Source organism: Mustelus asterias, chromosome 11 (genome assembly GCF_964213995.1).
Source record: "Mustelus asterias chromosome 11, sMusAst1.hap1.1, whole genome shotgun sequence".
Taxonomy (NCBI): Eukaryota; Metazoa; Chordata; class Chondrichthyes; order Carcharhiniformes; family Triakidae; genus Mustelus; species Mustelus asterias.
Window position 1 is genome coordinate 65,347,603 of NC_135811.1, and position 19,898 is coordinate 65,367,500.

General features: G+C 46.0%; 2 protein-coding genes across 6 annotated transcripts in view; both read right to left on the minus strand.

The window, feature by feature from the left end:
- Positions 1 to 379: 379 nt before the first annotated feature.
- LOC144500567 (uncharacterized) overlaps positions 380 to 19,898 on the minus strand; it is a 1,101,151-nt gene continuing 1,081,632 nt past the window's right edge. For 2 of the 5 annotated variants that reach the window (XM_078223691.1, XM_078223692.1), the window contains exon 2: positions 380 to 2,104. In XM_078223691.1, coding sequence (XP_078079817.1) covers positions 715 to 2,094 — 1,380 coding nt within the window. In that variant the 5' untranslated portion in view covers positions 2,095 to 2,104 and the 3' untranslated portion in view covers positions 380 to 714. Of the gene's footprint in view, positions 2,105 to 3,423; positions 3,716 to 19,898 lie in introns of those variants that run through there. The other 3 variants (XM_078223690.1, XM_078223689.1, XM_078223688.1) reach the window with 3 other exon arrangements.
- LOC144500566 (kinetochore protein NDC80 homolog) overlaps positions 6,483 to 19,898 on the minus strand; it is a 187,135-nt gene continuing 173,719 nt past the window's right edge. Inside the window, exons 16-17 of the mRNA XM_078223687.1 lie at positions 8,494 to 8,596; positions 6,483 to 7,738 (exon numbers count right to left, since the gene is read on the minus strand). Coding sequence (XP_078079813.1) covers positions 7,616 to 7,738; positions 8,494 to 8,596 — 226 coding nt within the window. The 3' untranslated portion in view covers positions 6,483 to 7,615. The remainder of the gene's footprint in view (positions 7,739 to 8,493; positions 8,597 to 19,898) is intronic.

Here is a 19,898-nt window from a genome sequence, read left to right on the forward strand (position 1 = left end):
TATGCCCCGACTGATGAAGGCAAGCATGCTACCTACATTCTTGCCACATTATTCACCTGGGTTGCCATTTTCAGGGAACTGTGCACCTGTACGCCTAGATCTCTCTAATGCTTCTAAGGGTTCTACCATTTACTGTATACTTCCCTCCTGCATTAGTCCTTCCAACAATCATCACCTCGCATTGGTGCAGATTAAATTCCATCTGCCGTCTCTCCGCCCAAGTCTTCAGCCTATCCTGCTGTATCCTCTGGTAATCCTCCTGACTACCCACAGCTCCCCCAATCTTTGTATTGTCCACAAACTTACTAATCAGATCACCTACATTCTCCTTCAATTATGCTACGAACAGGAATTGTCAGCAAAGAGTACTTAGCACTGTTCAAGACTTTTTAAAGTCAAAACTGAAGTTTATACTTTGCATCAAAGATTGAAGTTTGGAAGTAAAGTATCATTTCAGTAAAAGCGCTGATTTAAGGGTCTGAAACAGTGGTTCTTATGGGGACACTGCAGCTCGTCTTATTTGGAAGACTGAAACGATTCAACACATCATATGTTTAGAACAAAGCTGATTAATTGGACCTAAATCCAAAATATTAAAATCCAGCCCCGTTCTCGGGGTTATTCACATCAGCAGAAACAAAGCCCCACTGTCGGAGTGAACATGGTTCAGTCCTGGATGTGATTCACAAGAGCACCAAAATCCACTCGGTATCATCAGACATGAACTTGCTGGTGTCTCAGCAGGTCAGGCGAACAAGTGAATCCCTTTCCACAAACAGAACATTTAAATGGCCTCTCTCCAGAATGAACTCGCTGGTGAATGAGTAGATGGTACGATCGAGTGAATCCCTTCCCACATACAGAGCAGGTGAATGGTCTCTCTCCAGTGTGACTGCGCCGATGAGTTTCCAGCTGGGATGGGTAATTGAATTCCTTCCCACACACAGAGCAGGTGAACGGTCTCTCCCCGGTGTGAATGTGTCGATGAGATTCCAGCTTGGAAAGGGTCTTAAAACCCTTCCCACACACACAGCAGGTGAACGGTCCTTCCCCAGTGTGAACCCGTTGGTGCGTCAGCAGATTGGAGCTACAAGTGAATCCTTTCTCACACACAGAGCAGGTGAAAGGCCTTTCCCCGGTGTGACTGCGTCGGTGGATTTCCAGATAGGATGCACAATTGAATCTCTTCCTGCATACAGAGCAGCTGAATGGCCTCTCCCCGGTATGAATGCGTTGGTGTTTCATCAAGTGAGATGAACAAATGAATCTCTTTTCACACACAGAGCAGCTGAAAGGCCTTTCCCCAGTGTGACTGCGCTGATGAATCGCCAGGTGAGCTGGGCAATTAAATCCCTTCCCACACATGGAGCAGATGACTGGTTTCTCCATAGTGTGACTACGTTGATGAGTTTCCAGCCTGGGAAAGGTTTTGAATCCCTTTCCACACTCTGAGCAGGTGAATGGTCTCTCTCCCGTGTGAACTCGTTGGTGTGCCAATAGGCTTGACAACTGAGTGAATCTCTTTGTGCACAAAGAGCAGGAGAATGGCCTCTCCCCAGTATGAACCCGCTGGTGTGTCATCAGGTGGGAGGACTGGGTGAATCCTTTCCCACATACAGAGCAGGTGAAAGGCCTCTCTCCAGTGTGACTACGCCGATGGATTTCGAGGTAAGCTGGCCGAATGAAGCCTTTCCCACACACTGAGCAAGTGAAGGGCTTCTCCGTCGTATGAATTCCTTGGTGCGTCTGCAAACTGGACAATTGACTGAATCGCTTTTCACACACAGAGCAGGCAAATGGTTTCTCCCCTGTGTGGCTACGTCGATGAGTTTCCAATTCAGAAGGATAGCTAAATCCCTTCCCACAGTCTCCACATTTATAGGGTTGCTCCCCAGTGTGATTTCGTTTGTGTCTCTCCAGATTGAATGACCGACTGAAGGCTCGGCCACAGATAGAACACATGTATGGTTTCTCCCCTTCCTGAATGGTGTGCTTCCCTTCCATATTCAGGGGTGGATAAGGTTCAGGCTGCAATAAATGGAATAACACTGGCAGATCTTGATGTGATGAGCTTCCCATATGTAAATCTTCCATTTCGAAAACCCTGTAAAGTGAGTTTATAAATATCATTACTGCAAAGATCACACACTAATTCAAAATACATTTTAACTTCCCGTCGAACATTGTTTTCTGACAGTCTTTAGAAGGTGTAAAAAATCATTCTTCCCTTGGGATCCAAATTTGGAATCAGCACTCTTCAATCCAATCATTTGCCCCTTCGTTCCTGCTGGCAATGATTCCAAAAAACACTGCTCCCCACCTGGCTCAAACCCCCCCGCCCCCGCGCTGCTGTCTCCGCTCCCCCCACCTGGGCGCTGCTGTCTCCCACCCCCGGGCACTGCTGTCTCCCCACCCCGGGCGCTGCTGTCTCCCCTCCTCCCACCTCCCCCAGGTGCTGCTATCACCGCCCCCCCCCCCCCCCCCCCCCCCGGGTGCTGCTATCACCCCCCGCCACCCGCTATCACCCCCCGGGTGCTGCTATCAGCCCCCCCACCCCCCCGGGTGCTGCTATCTCCCCCCCCCCCTCCCACCCAGGTGCTGCTATCTCCTCCTCTCCCCCCCGCTGGGTGCTGGTATCCCCTCCTCCTTCCCTGCTTCTATCTTATCTATTCCCTTCACAATCTTATATGTTTCTGTAAGATCTCCCCTCATTCTTCTGAATTCCAATCAGTATAGCCCCAGTCTACTCGGTCTCTCCTCATAAGCCAACCCTCTCAACTCTGGAATCAACCTAATGAATCTCCTTTGTACCCCTCCAGTGCCAGTATATCCTTTCTCAAGTAAGGAGACCAAACTGTACACAGTACTCCAGGTGTGGCCTCACCAGCACCTTATACAGCTGCAACATAACCTCGCTGTTTTTAAACTCCATCCCTCTAGCAGTGAAGGACAAAATTCCATTTGCCTTCTTAATTACCTACTGCACCTGCAAACCAACTCCTTGAGATTCCTGCACAAGGACACCCAGGTCCCTCTGCACAGCAGCATGCTGCAATTTTTTACCATTTAAATAATAGTCCATTTTGCTATTATTCCTACCAAAAAGGATGACCTCACATTTACCAACATTGTACTCCATCTGCCAAACCCTCGTCCACTCACTTAGATTATCTATATCCCTTTGCAGACTTTCAGCGTCCTCTGCACACTTTGCTCTTCCATCCAGCTTAGTGTCATTGGCAAATTTTGACACACTACACTCCAACTCCAAATCATCTATGTAAATCGTAAACAATTGCGGTCCCAACACTGATCCCTGAGTCACACCACTAGTCACTGATCGCCAAACAGAAAAACACCCATTTGCCCCCACTCTTTGCTTTCTGTTAGTTAACCAATCCTCTATCCATGCTAATACATTACCCGTAACACTGTGCACCTTTATCTTATGCAGCAGTCTTTGGTGCGGCACCTTGTCAAATGCCTTCTGGAAATCCAGATACACCACATCCACAGGTTCCCCATTGTCCACTGCACATGTAATGTTCTCAAAGAATTCCACCAAATTAGTCACACATGACCTGCCCTTCATGAACCTATGCTGCGTCGTCCCAATGGGACAATTTTTATCCCCCCCCCACCCCGGCGCTGCTGTCTCTCTCCCTTCCCCCCACTCCCGGGCACTGCTGTCTCCCCCCCACCTCACCCCCGGGCACTGCTGTCCCCCCCCCCACCGCTGCTGTCTCCCCCCCCCCCTCTGGGCGGCTGCTGTCCCCCCCTCCCGCTGACTTCCCCCTCTCCGGGCGCTGCTGTCTCTCTGGCCCCCCTGGGGGCTGCTGTCCCCCCCCCCCCGGGCGCTGCTGTCGCGCCCCCCTCCCCCGGGCACTGCTCCCCCCCGCCCGCCCCCCCTGGGCTATGCTGTCTCCCCCTCCCCCCCGGGCACTGCTGTCTCCCCCTCCCCCCCGGGCTATGCTGTCTCCCCCTCGGGCACTGCTGTCTCCCCCTCCCGGGCACTGCTGTCTCCCCCGGGCTATGCTGCCTCCCCCGGGCACTGCTGTCTCCCCCTCCCCCCCGGGCACTGCTGTCTCCCCCTCCCTCCCCGGGCTATGCTGTCTCCCCCTCCCCCCCGGGCTATGCTGTCTCCCCCTCCCCCCCGGGCACTGCTGTCTCCCCCTCCCGGGCACTGCTGTCTCCCCCCCCCCCCCGGGCTGCTGACGGTTCTCACTCGTGGGCCTTTGCCGCCCGCTCTGTCTTGGGGGCGGTTACAGCGCGAGCCGGGACAAAGAAACAACCAACCGGAAATCCCGCCTCTCCATCTCCCCATTGGCGGCTGAGCTGCAACCGCTGCATCGCCCCACTCCCGCTATGGTGCGCCATTGGTCCAGAGGTCTGTCAATCACTCTTTTTTTTGACAGGCAAGTAATTATAGGTGTTTATTCTGTAAAGTGCGCATCTTAATTTGAAACAAAAATAGTAGATCAATATGGATTTGTCAATCACTCTGGGGCCTGTTAATCTATTGATTCTATGGACTGACAACCCTTTCTTCTCAATTTGACAATATCATCAATCTGCATTCGAAGGGGCCCTGGCGGCATACGCGAAGGGCTTGTCCATCCCATTTTCAGTGATGTGACAGCAGTGCACCAAAGTCACAGATTAAAATAATTTTTTTTGGTTGAAATGGGTCAATGTGTTGGATGACAGTAATTAACGTTTAACCTTAGGAAAAACCTCTGCCTGTGAAGCTTCTCAAGACCATGTGTGGTATTTTCATAGTAGGGTGTGCAAGGGGACCAGCATGGAAGCAAAATTTAGCATAAATTTTCCGTAATAATTGACTAACCCAGGAAGGATTTTAGCTCCGTGGTGTTCCTTGGGATCGGTCCCTCTTTGATGGTCTTTACTTTATCCTCTACTGAATGTAACCACTTGCGGTCTGCTCGGTAGCCAAAATAAGTTACTTCGAGCACCTGGAAAATGCGTTCCTCCCTCTTCAAAAAAACTCCTGCACTGGAAAATTGCTGCAGAATTTCTGGGTTGGCCAGGTTTTCCTGTTCTGAAGTCCCCGAAACCAGACGTCATCTGAGTATATTGCGACCTTGGGTAGGCCTTGAAGGATGTTCTCCATAACCCTTTGAAAGATTGCACATGCCGATGAGACCCCGAAAGGCAAACGGGTATACTCGTACAGTCCCTTATACAGCAAAGAACAGTACAGGAACAGGCCCTACAGCCCATCAAGTGTGCACTGACACATGACACCTTTCTAAACGAAAAACTTTTTGACTCTACGTGGTCTGTATCCCTCTATTCCCTGCCTATTCATGTATCTGTCAAGATGCCTCTTAAACGTTGCTATTGCATCTAATTCTACCATTCCAGCGCATTCCAGGCACTTACCAAACTCTGCGTAAAAAACCTTACCTCTTGCATCTCTTTAAAACTTTCCCCCTTTCACTGTAAACTTCTGTCCCCTAATAATTGACAATTCTACCCTTGGAAAAAGACTCTGACTATCCAATCTATCCATGCCCCTCATAAGTTTGTAAATTTCTATCAGGTTTCCCCTGAGCTTCCAATGTTCAAGTGAAAACAAATCAAGTTTGTCTCTCCTCACCCTGTCTCCTTCTCCCAGTGCCTCACCCTGTCTCCCTCTCCCGGTGCCTTACCCTGTCTCCTAATTGAATGGCAGAACAGGCTCAATTTGCTGAATGGGGTACACCTGCTTCAGAATAAATGGGAGCCACTGTCTAATAAAAAAAAGTGAAGTGTTTGTATTAGCTGGTTTCTTGTATGTGGTCAGATGTCGATGTTGCAATCTCAGTTTGCTGGCAGGTATTTGGTAGAGTTGGCTTCGAGAACCAGGAAACACACTTATTCCAGCAGAGAGGGAGAGAGAGCAGCCTGCAGTCTATTTTCTCTGCTGAAGACTTTCTTGGCATTGCATGTGTCACTTAGGAGTATCTCATGGCTGGGCAGCCTTGCCTTGAAATACTCCATTCATTGTGTATTTCCAAGCGGTTTTGGGCTAGAAAAATTGTATTTTCAAAAACAAAGGGGCCATAGCTTTGTGATAATATTCAAGGGAAATTGATAAGTTTGGAATTCCAAAGAAATCCTGATACTGGGATGTGTCTTGAAAGATCATAGGAAATTGGAGTAGGCCATTCAGCATCTTGAGCCTGCTCCATTCAACAAAATCATGGATGGTCTGAAACAGGAGACCTCTTACTAAGCTATGCCTCTGGTCCTAGATTTCCCCATGAGGGGAAACAAACTCTCAGCAACTACCCTGTCCAGAATCTTATACGTTTCAATACGATCACCTCTTATTCTTGTGAACTCCAGTAGGTTTCGGCCCAATCTGCTCAACAGGACTGGGGTAAGCACATTTATGGGTTGCTTCCTTCTGCTGAGCTTTGAGCATTTATTAATTGGTTGAGCTGACCATATTGACACTCCATTGTCCAAGCAATATTGATGTTTCACCATTTTTAGTAGAAAGACCAAAAGAACGATGAAATACACACAAACAATCAAAACACATTTGTACTGTTTTTCATCTTACCATTTTACCAACAAACAGCCAATAATATTGAAACTGACAAACGCACCATGTGAATAAAAGCAGAGGTCAGATAGAAAGCAAGGATTCATGTAGCTGAACAATTACTTCAAGCTGACGATAGTAGGATTCAGTTTAATACAAGTTAAATGTTGGACTGCGGTGAGGAAGTATCACAAGCTCATGAATGGACTCTTGGGGATGGGAGGTGAAAATCCTGAACACATTTAAGAAACAACTGAATTCTGCTGTGGGGAAACTTTAGGCCATCTCTGGATACATGGACTATGATTCAAAAGAATCCTGAAATGCGATGGTCACACAAGCTAGCCTCTGGTAAACTAAAGATGGATTTTCCTTGTTCCATTTTCCTGCCAATTATCTGTCCTTGCCCCTTGTGTATTGACTGACCTTTCTCCATGTGGCCATTCTTTAAGTGCAATTCTATACAGCACGTGGCAATAGATATTCAATTATAATTAAACTCAGTGTTAATCACATTAAAATTCAGCGATCAAGTAGATTACTTCCTGCAACTGGACAAATGGTAGTACGTCTCCTTGTTACCCCCCTCTCTTCCTCCTGGGCTGAAGGGCTTGGTGATTCATTGCATGCATAAAGCAGCTTTTGAATTAAGCAATCTGTAATTGCAACAGAATTTAAGAATGACATGTTTGGATACTTACAGGATTGGAATAATCTGCGTCAAGAATCATTAGATATAACTACACTAAATAAGTATCCATAATTCTAGATTGATCACCTCATGGGCTAAATCTAGACGGAATGGAAAAACCAAGCCTAGGCGCCAAAGTTCCTTCACTAGGATATACAACTATATCCGAAACCACTTTCACCTTGACAATACTACAATTCAGAACTATACTTCTTGTCTGAAAGAGGCCAAGCTTCTCACCATCTCAATCAACAGTGGTCTGATCAGTTGGAAGACAATATACTCCTGCAATGGAGGAGTTATTCCACAATATAAACTGTAAAATTAGAAACAAGATATATAATGTATGCTGTTAATTGGCTGTGCTCAGCTCACAGAGAACTGCTCATCTCTTTGCATGATTCTGTTATGGACATCAGATCTGATAAGAAGTCGTCTTTCAAAGATTCTTCGTAGTCTCTCGTGGCACCTTTTTGATAATCCACAAGATAGTTCTAAACAAAAAAAACAACAGCTTTAGTCCAATCGAAAATCATTGCCAAGGAAATATAATTGTAACTTGTATGTAACCACAGCTCTAATCATCTGTGCAATATGAGTGACTCCACATCTCTATAACAAAGAACCAAAGAAAACTGAGTTAATCCTCCCCTTGAATATCAAACAAAATGCTAGTAAGTTTAGCAGCACAATAGGAGCCATGGTCCACCTCTGCTAACCAGTGGGAACCCTGAACAATCTGTATACAGCCATGGAGCTGTATGTACCAAATGGGAGACTGAGCCACAGTTTAAGCTTGGGGCAGGGTTAGTGAAGGAAGCTGTAGATGGATTGATAGAGGTTAAAGTATTTTCCTGGGTTCTTTGGCCTCTTTGCAGCAGCTTCCAGAAGTCAGGTTGTTGGGCTGAATAATTGGTACAAAGGCTAACGAGCTCTATTTCTGGAGGTCCTGGAGTACATTTCAGAAATACTCTTCTTAGCATCATTTAGCAGTTTATTAAAATACTTTACTGTTCTGACTTCCATTGAATTTTGATTTATGATGCTAACATGTACATCACTTCCAGCTCACTAAAGTCCAAGTCTAGCCAAACTCAAAATGAAAATGTAATCTTTTCCTGAAAAGTTAAATGAGATACGTTCTATAAATAAAAATGCTACATGAGTAGTTCACGGAATGGTTCAAGCTAATGATTCCTTAGTATGCATATCCCTCCTTACTGTATAACTGAAAGTGAATCATTCCTACCTCGACACTGGTGACATGTTGGCTCATTGTATCCAAGCACAACAGTAACTTGTTAATTACTTTTCTCTTGGATTCTGTGGTCTTCTGCTCCACTTCATCAGATCTGAGGAAAACATTGTGCAAGTAAAGTCACTCTTTTTAAAAATGTCTCTTTGTGACTCTGATAATTTGGGGTAAGATACTTTTTTCAGGAAGTGGCAGTGAAACAAAAGACAAGTAGGATTTTCCCCAAACGTGTGGGATATTTACATGAACTACATTAAAGAAAAATCGTAGAATTTTATGGGAAGAATTCCTGATCTCTCCCTCAGCCCTTTGAATGAGCTATCCACAATTCCACATAAACTCACACAAGTGGAAATATGTTTTCATGCTCACACCTTTGAAAAAAACCCACTTTTACAGAGAACATACAGTTCCTTTATTTTTTCTTAATGATTAATAATCATTCCATGATTCAACCCTAGTTTCATTTTGATACATCTTTTCTGTACCTTGTCCACACCCACCCCATCCTTCCCAAAGCAAGAGATATAATAGGAAATTAAAAGGCCCATCAATCAAGCGTCAGTTCTGGGGAAGTTACAACAATGGCACATGGTGGCACAGTGGTTAGCATTGTTGCCTCACAGCTCCAGGGACCTGGGCTCGATTCCTGGCTTGGGTCACTGTCTGTATGGAGTTTGCATGTTCTTCCCGTGTCTGCGTGGGTTTCCTCTGGGTGCTCCAGTTTCCTCCCACGGTTCAAAGATGTGCAGGTTAGGTTGATTGGCCATGCTAAATTGCCCCTTAGTGTCCCGGGATGCGTAGGTTAGAGGGATTAGCAGGTTAAATATGTGGGTTACGGGGATAAGGCTTGGTTGGGATTGTTGTCGGTGCAGACTTGATGGGCTGAATGGCCTCCTTCTGCAGTGTAGGGATTTTATGATTCAATGAGTCTATGAATCTATTAGGGACAGGATGACTGAACTGATAAAGGGAAATCATGTCTAACAAATCTAGTTGATTTTTTTTTGAGTTAACTGACATGATCAACAGATAAGGGAGTATCTGTGGATATTATTTAGTGACTTCCAGAAGGCATTGAACAAAGTTCTGCAGAAGAGGCAGTCAACAAAACCAGATATCATCGAATTGAAGGCAACCTATTGACGTGGGTAAGAAATTGATTCACTGAATTCTTCAAGAAAGAACCAGGTCAAATATGACAAGGTGAAGTTAGGCTGGCAAAGGGGGAGTATGAGAGTACAATGACAGTCAACATAAAAAAAACCCCAAATATTTTTGAGCAGCATATAAGAACATAAGAAATAGGAGCAGGAGTAGGCCATCTAGCCCCTCGAGCCTGCCCCGCCATTCAATAAGATCATGGCTGATCTGACGTGGATCAGTACCACTTACCCGCCTGATCCCCATAACCCTTAATTCCCTTACCGCTCAGGAATCCATCCATCCGCGCTTTAAACATATTCAGCGAGGTAGCCTCCACCACCTCAGTGGGCAGAGAATTCCAGAGATTCACCACCCTCTGGGAGAAGAAGTTCCTCCTCAACTCTGTCTTAAACCGACCCCCCTTTATTTTGAGGCTGTGTCCTCTAGTTTTAACTTCCTTACTAAGTGGAAAGAATCTCTCCGCCTCCACCCTATCCAGCCCCCGCATTATCTTATAAGTCTCCATAAGAGCCCCCCTCATCCTTCTAAACTCCAACGAGTACAAACCCAATCTCCTCAGCCTCTCCTCATAATCCAAACCCCTCATCTCCGGTATCAACCTGGTGAACCTTCTCTGCACTCCCTCCAATGCCAATATATCCTTCCTCATATAAGGGGACCAATACTGCACACAGTATTCCAGCTGCGGCCTCACCAATGCCCTGTACAGGTGCTTCAAGACATCCCTGCTTTTATATTCTATCCCCCTCGCAATATAGGCCAACATCCCATTTGCCTTCTTGATCACCTGTTGTACCTGCAGACTGGGCTTTTGCGTCTCATGCACAAGGACCCCCAGGTCCCTTTGCACGGTAGCATGTTTTAATTTGTTTCCATTGAGATAGTAATCCCATTTGTTATTATTTCCTCCAAAGTGTATAACCTCGCATTTATCAACGTTATACTCCATTTGCCATATCCTCGCCCACTCACTCAGCCTGTCCAAATCTCTCTGCAGATCTTCTCCGTCCTCCACACGATTCACTTTTCCACTTATCTTTGTGTCGTCTGCAAACTTCGTTACCCTACACTCCGTCCCCTCCTCCAGATCATCTATATAAATGGTAAACAGTTGCGGCCCGAGTACCGATCCCTGCGGCACGCCACTAGTTACCTTCCTCCAACCGGAAAAACACCCATTTATTCCGACTCTTTGCTTCCTGTCGGATAGCCAGTCCCCAATCCACTTTAACACACTACCCCCAACTCCGTGTGCCCTAATCTTCTTCAGCAGCCTTTTATGGGGCACCTTATCAAATGCCTTTTGGAAATCCAAAAACACCGCACCCACCGGTTCTCCTCCATCAACCGCCCTAGTCACATCTTCATAAAAATCCAACATGTTCGTCAAGCACGACTTTCCCCTCATGAATCCATGCTGCGTCTGATTGATCGAACCATTTCTATGAAGGAGGATAGAACGAGGTGGAGCAGATCCTATTTGGGACAGAGAGGTTGATGGATGTTTTTGGAACACAGGGCAAAGCTAGAATACAGAATAAGTTTTTTGTATTGGTATTTACCAAGGTAGAGCAATCTGACAAAACATCAGTAGATGCAGTGATACAGGAGAAAATGGAGAATGGAAATTGAAAGGGAGGTGGTTTTGGAAGGATTGGTTCTGCTAAGGGTGGATAAGACATGCTGTTTGAAAACCAGGTTACTAAGGTGGAGGTATACCAGGTGGAGGTATACCTTGTCTTTATAGCACGCAAGAAACAATACTTTTCACTGTATGCTAATACATGTGACAATAATAAATCAAAGAGATAGAAAGGTTTGTCTTAAGCTTTCAAACTTCCCTAGGGGTGATGCCAAAGGACTGGAGAATGGCAAATTGTGACACGCTTATTCAAGAAAGGATGCAAGGACAATATAGCAATCACAAACCATTTAAACATCAGCGATGGGTAAAATTTTGGAACCCCATTCGGGGGAAAAATTCAATAGATTTGTGTTATGTAGGAATGGATTTATAGAAAATTGTGCTTTACTCATTCATGTGAAATTTTTGGCAAACTAATAGAGAAGGTTGATGAAGGGAATGTTTGTTTGCTGTTTATATGGATTTTAAGAAAGTGACAAGATATCACATAATAGGGTGACTAATAAAATTGAGTCTTTTGAGTCAGTTCCCAACTGGACAATGATTTTAAAGACAGTAAGCAAGCTGCGATAGATGGCCATTTTTCAGGCTGTGAGCTGGGAGGCAGTGATGTTCCCCAAGGGTCAGAAGCAGGATGACTGCTCTTTACTCATGTATTACTTCAGCTATGGATATAGATTTGAGTAGCTGAGACTGTTTTCTTTGAAGGAGAGAAGGTTAAGAGGAGATTTGAATAGAATAGAAGAATAGAAACCCTACAGTGCAGAAGGAGGCCATTCGGCCCATCGAGTCTGCACCGACCACAATCCCACCCAGGCCCTACCCCCACATATTTACCCGCTAGTCCCTGTAACCTACGCATCAGGACTCTAAGGGGCAATTTTTAACCTGGCCAATCAACCTAACCCGCACATCTTTGGACTGTGGGAGGAAACCGGAGCACCCGGAGGAAACCCACGCAGACACGAGGAGAATGTGCAAACTCCACACAGACAGTGACCCGAGCTGGGAATCGAACCCGGGACCCTGGAGCTGTGAAGCAGCAGTGCTAACCACTGTGCTACCGTGCCGCCCATTTGATAGAGGTATTCAAAATCATTAGGGTTCTGAATAGAGTTCCCATTGGTGGAAGGATCAAAAATAAGAGGCTACAGATTTAAGTTAATGGTGAAAGTAATAACGGTGACAGGAGGAAAAACTTTTTCACAAGGCGAGTGGTTAGGATCTGGAATATACTGTGGTAGAGGTTGGTTCAATCAAGGCATCCGAGGGGAAATTGGGCTGTTACGGAAAAAGAACGTACAGGACGAGGGGGATAAGACTGGGTGGGCATATGGCGTCAAGTAAAATCCTCCTATGGAGAAGTCATATTGGACCGTTAACTGTTTCTCTTTCCACAAATGCTGCCAGACCTAAGATTTCCCAGCATTTTGTGTTTTTATTTATGTCAGCAGAATGCTGAAAAAATAGAATGAGAATTATCTAGCCAAGAATATCAAAATGGATGGTATGATCGTGTATAAATACCACAAAGGAGTAGTTAAAGTAAACAATGGTTCCTTCGAGGTAGAGACAGGAGAAATTATGAAATTAAAAACAGAAAATGCTGGAAAAACGCAGGTCTGGAAATATATGTGAAGAGAGAATGTGATGTTGGTGTACCTTTAAGAGATTTTGTTTTTATAAATTATGTTTTCTGCAGTTATGAGCAGGCCTTTTTGGCTTCAGTTTTTTCATTATACCACCGGTTTGTCTGGAGGGGTCTTTTTATTGATGCTTAAACAGGGGTTTGTTTATTGTTACTGGGATGTTTATGACTGCATTATTAAGAGAAAAACTGGTTGGCAGGTCAGGTGACAGGAGCTCTTTGGTTTTCAGTTTGAGCTGCTGTTTAGTTGAGTTTTAGAAGGGACAGCAAGCTGAAAAGAAGCGTCTCTCCCTGGTTTTGGAAATTCTGCAGGTTAGCTGAAAGCCTTCCTGGAGTAGAAAATCTGCTGTTGGTGGCTTGACCAGAGTCTACCTGGGTTTCTGGGAAGCTGTTCTAACTTTAAACTGTTCTGGGTGTATCCAGGGGGGCTGCTGGAACTTACAGGACTGAGTTTCAATTCTCCAACCAAAGGGCTCGGTTCCAGTATCACATGAGCTTTAGTCTTTGCTGTGTTGAACCTGTTTAAAGCGTTTTGTTTGACTGGAACATTCCAGATACATTTGTTAAGGGTTATACATTATCTTGGTTGTTTTGTTTTTGTTTGTAATTGATAAAAATTACTGCTAATTTTTGTTCCATACTTATTAACTATATTCTTAAATAAACTTTGTTTAATAAAAGCTCCCTAGTGAGTCGTTAAATTCAAGGTGCAAATTTTATGACCTAGGCAGGCTCCATAGAACACTTGAGTTTCTGACCTGAACCATAACAAGAAACAGTTAATGCTGCTCTGAAAAAGAGTAAGCAATGCTTTCTCTCAGCAGCTCAACCTCTTAGTTAAGTTCCATAAGTAGCTGCTATCAGTGCCAGCTACTAATAGAACATCTCATCCTCGCTTTAAAATAAATTAGGTTGAGCTAGCTTTTCAGAGCATTGAAAATCATAGAAATCATAGAAACGCTACAGTACAGAAAGAGGCCATTCGGCCCATCGAGTCTGCACCGACCACAATCCCACCCAGGCCTTATCCCCATATCCCTACATATTTTACCCACTAATCCCTCTAATCTACACATCCCAGGACACCAAGGGGCAATTTTTTTTTCAGCATGGCCAATCAACCTAACCCGCACATCTTTGGACTATTCGAGGAAACCGGAGCACCCGGAGGAAACCGACGCAGACACGAGGAGAATGTGCAAACTCCACACAGACAGTGATCCAAGCCGGGAATCGAACCCAGGTCCCTGGAGCTGTGAAGCAGCAGTGCTCACCACTGTGCTACCGTGCCGCCCACCAGACTGAAAATGAACAGACTGAAGTCTAGCCTTGGATTTTACACTCTTACAAACGAAAATGAGACTATAAAAATATCACCCACAGCTGCATCGACACACTAAGCTCAGCAGCCTCCAACTCACGAGAACTTTCGAAAGCAATCATAACCAAATCCAGTTCCGGAATGCCCAAGACTTAACATAATTGAAGTTCTGAACTGGAAAAAGGCCAAATTTGATGAAATGAGAAGGGATCTGGGAAGTATGGATTGGCACAGGCTGTTCTCTGGTAAGGATGTAAATGGAAAGTGGGAGGCCTTCAAAGGAGAAATTTTGAGAGTGCAGAGTTTGTATGTTCCTGTCAGGATTAAAGGCAAAGTAAATAGGAATAAGGAACCTTGGTTCTCGAGGGAGATTGTAACACTGATTAAGAGGAAGAGAGAGTTGTATGAAATGTACAGGCAGCAAGGAACACATCAGATGCTCGAGGAGTATAAAAAGTGCAAGAACCTACTTAAGAGGGAAATCAGGAGGGCTAAAAGAAGACATGAGGTTGCTTTGGCAGACAGAGTGAAGGAAAATCCAAAGAGCTTCTATAGGTATGTTAGGAGCAAAAGGATAGAGATAAAATTGGTCCTCTTGAAGACCAGAGTGGTAGACTGTGTATGGAACCAAAAGAGATGGGGGAGATACTAAATGGTTTTTTTGCATCCGTATTTACTGAGGAAACGGGCATGGAGTCTACGGAAATAGGGCAAACAGGTAGGGAGGTCATGGAACCTTTACAGATTAAAGGGGAGGAGGTGCTCGCTGTTTTGAGGCAAATCAGAGTGGATAAATCCCCAGGACCGGACAGGGTATTCCCACGGACCTTGAGGGAAGCTAGTGTTGAACTTGCAGGGGCCCTGGCAGACATATTTAAAATGTTAGTATTCACGGGGGAGGTGCCGGATGATTGGAGGGTGGCTCATGTTGTTCCGTTGTTGAAAAAAGGTTCCAAAAGAAATCCGGGAAATTATAGGCCAGTAAGTTTGACGTCGGTGGTGGGCAAGTTATTGGAAGGTGTGATAAGGGATAGGATCTACAAATATTTGGATAGACAGGGACTTATTAGGGAGAGTCAACATGGCTTTGTGCGTGGTAGGTCATGTTTGACCAATCTATTAGAGTTTTTCGAGGAGGTTACCAGGAAAGTGGATGAAGGGAAGGCGGTGGATGTTGTCTCCCTGGATTTCAGCAAGGCCTTTGACAAGGTCCCTCATGGGAGGTTAGTTGGGAAGGTTCAGTCGCTAGGTATACATGGGGAGGTAGTAAATTGGTTAGACACTGGCTCAATGGAAGAAGCCAGAGAGTGGTTGTGGAGGATTGCTTCTCTGAGTGGAGGCCTGTGACTAGTGGTGTGCCGCAGGGATCGGTGTTGGGTCCATTGTTGTTTGTCATCTATATCAATGATCTGGATGATAATGCGGTAAATTGGATCAGCAAGATTGCTGATGATACAAAGTTTGGAGGTGCAGTGGACAGTGAGGAAGGTTTTCAAAGCTTGCAGAGGGATTTGGACCAACTAGAAAAATGGGCTGAAAAATGGCAAATGGAATTTAACACAGACAAGTGAGGTATTGCACATTGGAAGGACAAACCAAAGTAGAACGTACAGGGTAAATGGTAGGACTCTGAAGAGTGCAGTTGAACAGAGGGATCTGGGAATACAGGTACAGAATTCCCTAAAAGTGACGTCACAGGTGGATAGGGTCGTAAAGAGTGCCTTTGGTACATTGGCCTTTATAAATCGGAGTATCGAGTATAAAAGTTGGAGTGTTATGGTAAGGTTATAGAAGGCATTGGTGAGGCCGAATTTGGAGCATTGTGTACAGTTTTGGTCACCTAGTTACAGGAAGGATGTAAATAAGGTTGAAAGAGTGCAGAGAAGGTTCACAAGGATGTTGCCAGGACTTGAGAAACTGAGTTACAGAGAGAGATTGAATAGGTTGGGACTTTATTCCCTGGAGCGTAGAAGATTGAGGGGAGATTTGATAGAGGTGTATAAGATTTTGATGGGTATAGATAGAGTGAATGCAAGCAGGCTTTTTCCACTGAGGCTAGGGGAGAAAAAAACCAGAGGGCATGTGTTAAGTTTGAAAGGAGAAAAGTTTAAAGGGAATATTAGGGGGTGCTTCTTCACGCAGAGAGTGGTGGGAGTGTGGAATGAGCTGCCGGATAAAGTGGTAAATTTTAACATTTACGAAAAACTTGGACGGGTTCATGGATGAGAGGGGTGTGGAAGGATATGGTCCAAGTGCAGGTCAGTGGGACTAGGCAAAAAATGGTTCGGCAAAGACAAGGAGGGCCAAAAGGCCTGTTTCTGAGCTGTAATTTTCTATGGTTCTATGGTAATGACAATGAAAGACAGTAACAAAGAAATATGAAAGGAGCTTCGAGTCTGGACAGGTTTTCAGATGGCCCACACCATCAGTCTTCATTGTAGAGGATACAATCATAGAATCATAGAAACCCTACAGCGCAGAAAGAGGCCATTCGGCCCATCGAGTCTGCACCGACCACAATCCCACCCAGGCCCTACCTCCAGATCCCTATATATTTACCCACTAATCCCTCTAATCTACGCATCACAGGACACTCAGGGCAATTTTTTTTAGCATGGCCAATCAACCTAACCCGCACATCTTTGGACTGTGGGAGGAAACCGGAGCACCTGGAGGAAACCCATGCAGACACGAGGAGAATGTGCAAACTCCACACAGACAGTGACCCAAGCCGGGAATCGAACCCAGGTCCCTGGAGCTGTGAAGCAGCAGTGCTAACCACTGTGCTACCATGCCGCCCAAACAAGTAACAGAAATAGCTGTAAATCAGGAAATGGAAGGGTAGGAGGGAACATCTAATCTAAAATTTTACCCTTGGGATGCGCCCAAGGTTGACGTGGCAGAAGGCGGAGGTAAATCCAGCTCCTGGTTGTGATTGCACTGTGAACACAATATCATTCTAGGTGGACAACTAAAACCCAGCCAGCATGAAACGTGACTGTTGATTGGGTTGTGCGTGCAGGGATGGGAAAAGGGCATTAAAAACTGAAAGCTGCCACAAGTTCTTGGAGAGGCTGAGGGAGTTGATTTGAAGCTATTAAGAAGTTCCCTGCTATGCAGTTATAGCCTCAACACCTGGTGTCTACGGAAGGCAGAAAGGCAGGCTGGGTGGGCACGCTGCTCCCTGTTTCTCAGGTGAGTGCCAGGGAGTGCTGGTCAAGGTCAGTGCCAGGCAGCATATTTTAATATCCAAGGAGGCCTGGACAGGCCCAGGTCAGTGGACATGAAGTGGAGTGCTGCGCGTGGCTTCAGCATCACCAAAGGCTCAGTGATCTTCTGCAGTCAGCAGAGATGGCATGGAGTCAGGCAGAGTGTGGGTGCCCATTGTTTGGATTGTTCAGGCACTGGCACTGAAGTCTGCCCTACCAAGGCTGGGACTTCAGCACGACTGGCCTCAGTGCCACATTGGGATGTGCCACAGTGGTATAATCCACTGTGGGGGGAAGTGCTCGGGTAGGAAAGGACCTTCAGAGAGATGGAGCAATAATAAATATATTTTTTCCTGTCAGAAGAGATACTGTGGAGCGATACAGAATGGGTGGAGGAGTGGCAAATTTCTGCATCCTCACCAAGCACAGAAGTGATGTACTGGAGCTGGAATACCACTGGTCAATTTAGTCCTCCAGTCATGGTGAGGCAGGGGTCTTGGATGAGATTAAGAGTGCAGGTGAAAGACGCCTATGCAGTGGCTACTAGAACATAATGGGCTCCTCGCATCAAAAATTGAACCTCCATCGCCAGAGTTCCCATGGAAGCGCCAATGCAGGTGGCACCGTGCGACTTCAGGAAGCGTAGAGAAGAACATTACCCTGTCTACATCAACAAGGACGAAGTAGAAAAGGTCGAGAACTTCAAGTTTTTACGTGTCCAGATCACCAACCTGTCCTGGTCCACCCATGCTGACACTATAGTTAAGAAAGCCCACCAACGCCTCTACTTTCTCAGACTAAGGAAATTTGGCATGTCAGCTACGACTCTCTCCAACTTCTACAGATGCACCATAGAAAGCATTCTTTCTGGTTGTATCACAGCTTGGTATGGCTCCTCCTCTGCCCAAGACCGCAAGAAACTACAAAAGGTCGTGAATGTAGCCCAATCCATCACGCAAACCAGCCTCCCATCCATTGACTCTGTCTACACTTCCCGCTGCCTCAGGAAAGCAGCCAGCATAATTAAGGACCCCACACACCCCGGACATTCTCTCTTCCACCTTGTTCCGTCGGGAAAAAGATACAAAAGTCTGAGGTCACGTACCAACCAACTCAAGAACAGCTTCTTCCCTGCTGCCATCAGACTTTTGAATGGGCTTACCTTACATTAAGTTGATCTTTCTCTACACTCTAGCTATGACTGTAACACTACATTCTGCACTCTCTTGTTTCCTTCTCTATGAACGGTATGCTTTGTCTGTATAGCGCGCAAGAAACAATACTTTTCACTGTATCAAAATCAAATCAAATCAGGTGTCCATTGTCTTCTCCGCCCATTTAGCATGCAGAGTGACTATAATGATTGAATGTACTGATTTTTGGTCTTCCTCCCACAGATGTACCAGCCACAGGAGCTGCCTGCAATGAGGACCTCCCCACTGAGCTCCAAGGAAGACACTGCCCTTGCATCAGTGTCACACCAACTCCCGGAACCAGTGCAGATATTCACTTGCTGATGGGCATCAGTTCTTCGGCTTTATGGGTAATGGACAGTGGTGAGGGCACATCGCACTCACTGGCAGAGAGGTCTCTGTGTGCTGAGTGGGAGCACTGCTGAAGGGGAGCACCATGCTGTTTCCAGAGTCAGCCACCAGGCTGTAGATGCTGGATGTCCAATAGAATTTTTAAAAAAATTCTTTCATGCGAAATAGGCACCACTGGCTTGCCAGCATTTATTGCCCATCCCTATTTGGGGGTTCCTGGGGTTGCATTCAGGCGTGCAAGCCGTTACACAGGCAATTACCTCAGGAGGTCCCTGCCAGCATGAGATGGATCAGATACCCTGTCTGTTACAATAATGGTAAGCAGGGAGGTGGAAAAGCACCTCACGCTGGCGGATGTGCTGCCAGTTGCTGTGGGTTCCTCTTATTGCGTTCTAGCAAGGACATCATTTCCCCTGCTGTTTTGCCAGTGGCCTCTGCACCCGGTGCTGCAATGATAGAGAAGTGTCCAGCCATGGGACCGGTAGCACCCTTCCAGTGAGCCTGCTCAGGCTCTGGAGACCAGAGGGCAACCTCCAAGTCATCACGGCTACCAGGATCCAGGCTACCATGGGGCGGCACGGTGGTTAGCATTGTTGCCTCATAGCTGTAGGGACCTGGGTTAGATTCTAGCCTCGGGTCACTGTCTGTGCGGAGTCTGCACGTTCTCCCCGTGCCTGAGTGTGTTTCCTCCGGGTGTTCTGGTTTCCTCCCACAGTCCAAAGATGTGCTGGTTAGGTTGACTGGCCATGGTAAATTGCCCCTTAGTGTCTGGGGGATTAGCAGGGTAAACACGTGGGGTTACGGGGATAGGACCTGGCTGGGATTGTTGTCAGTTCAGACTTGATGACTCTTTCTGCACTGTAGG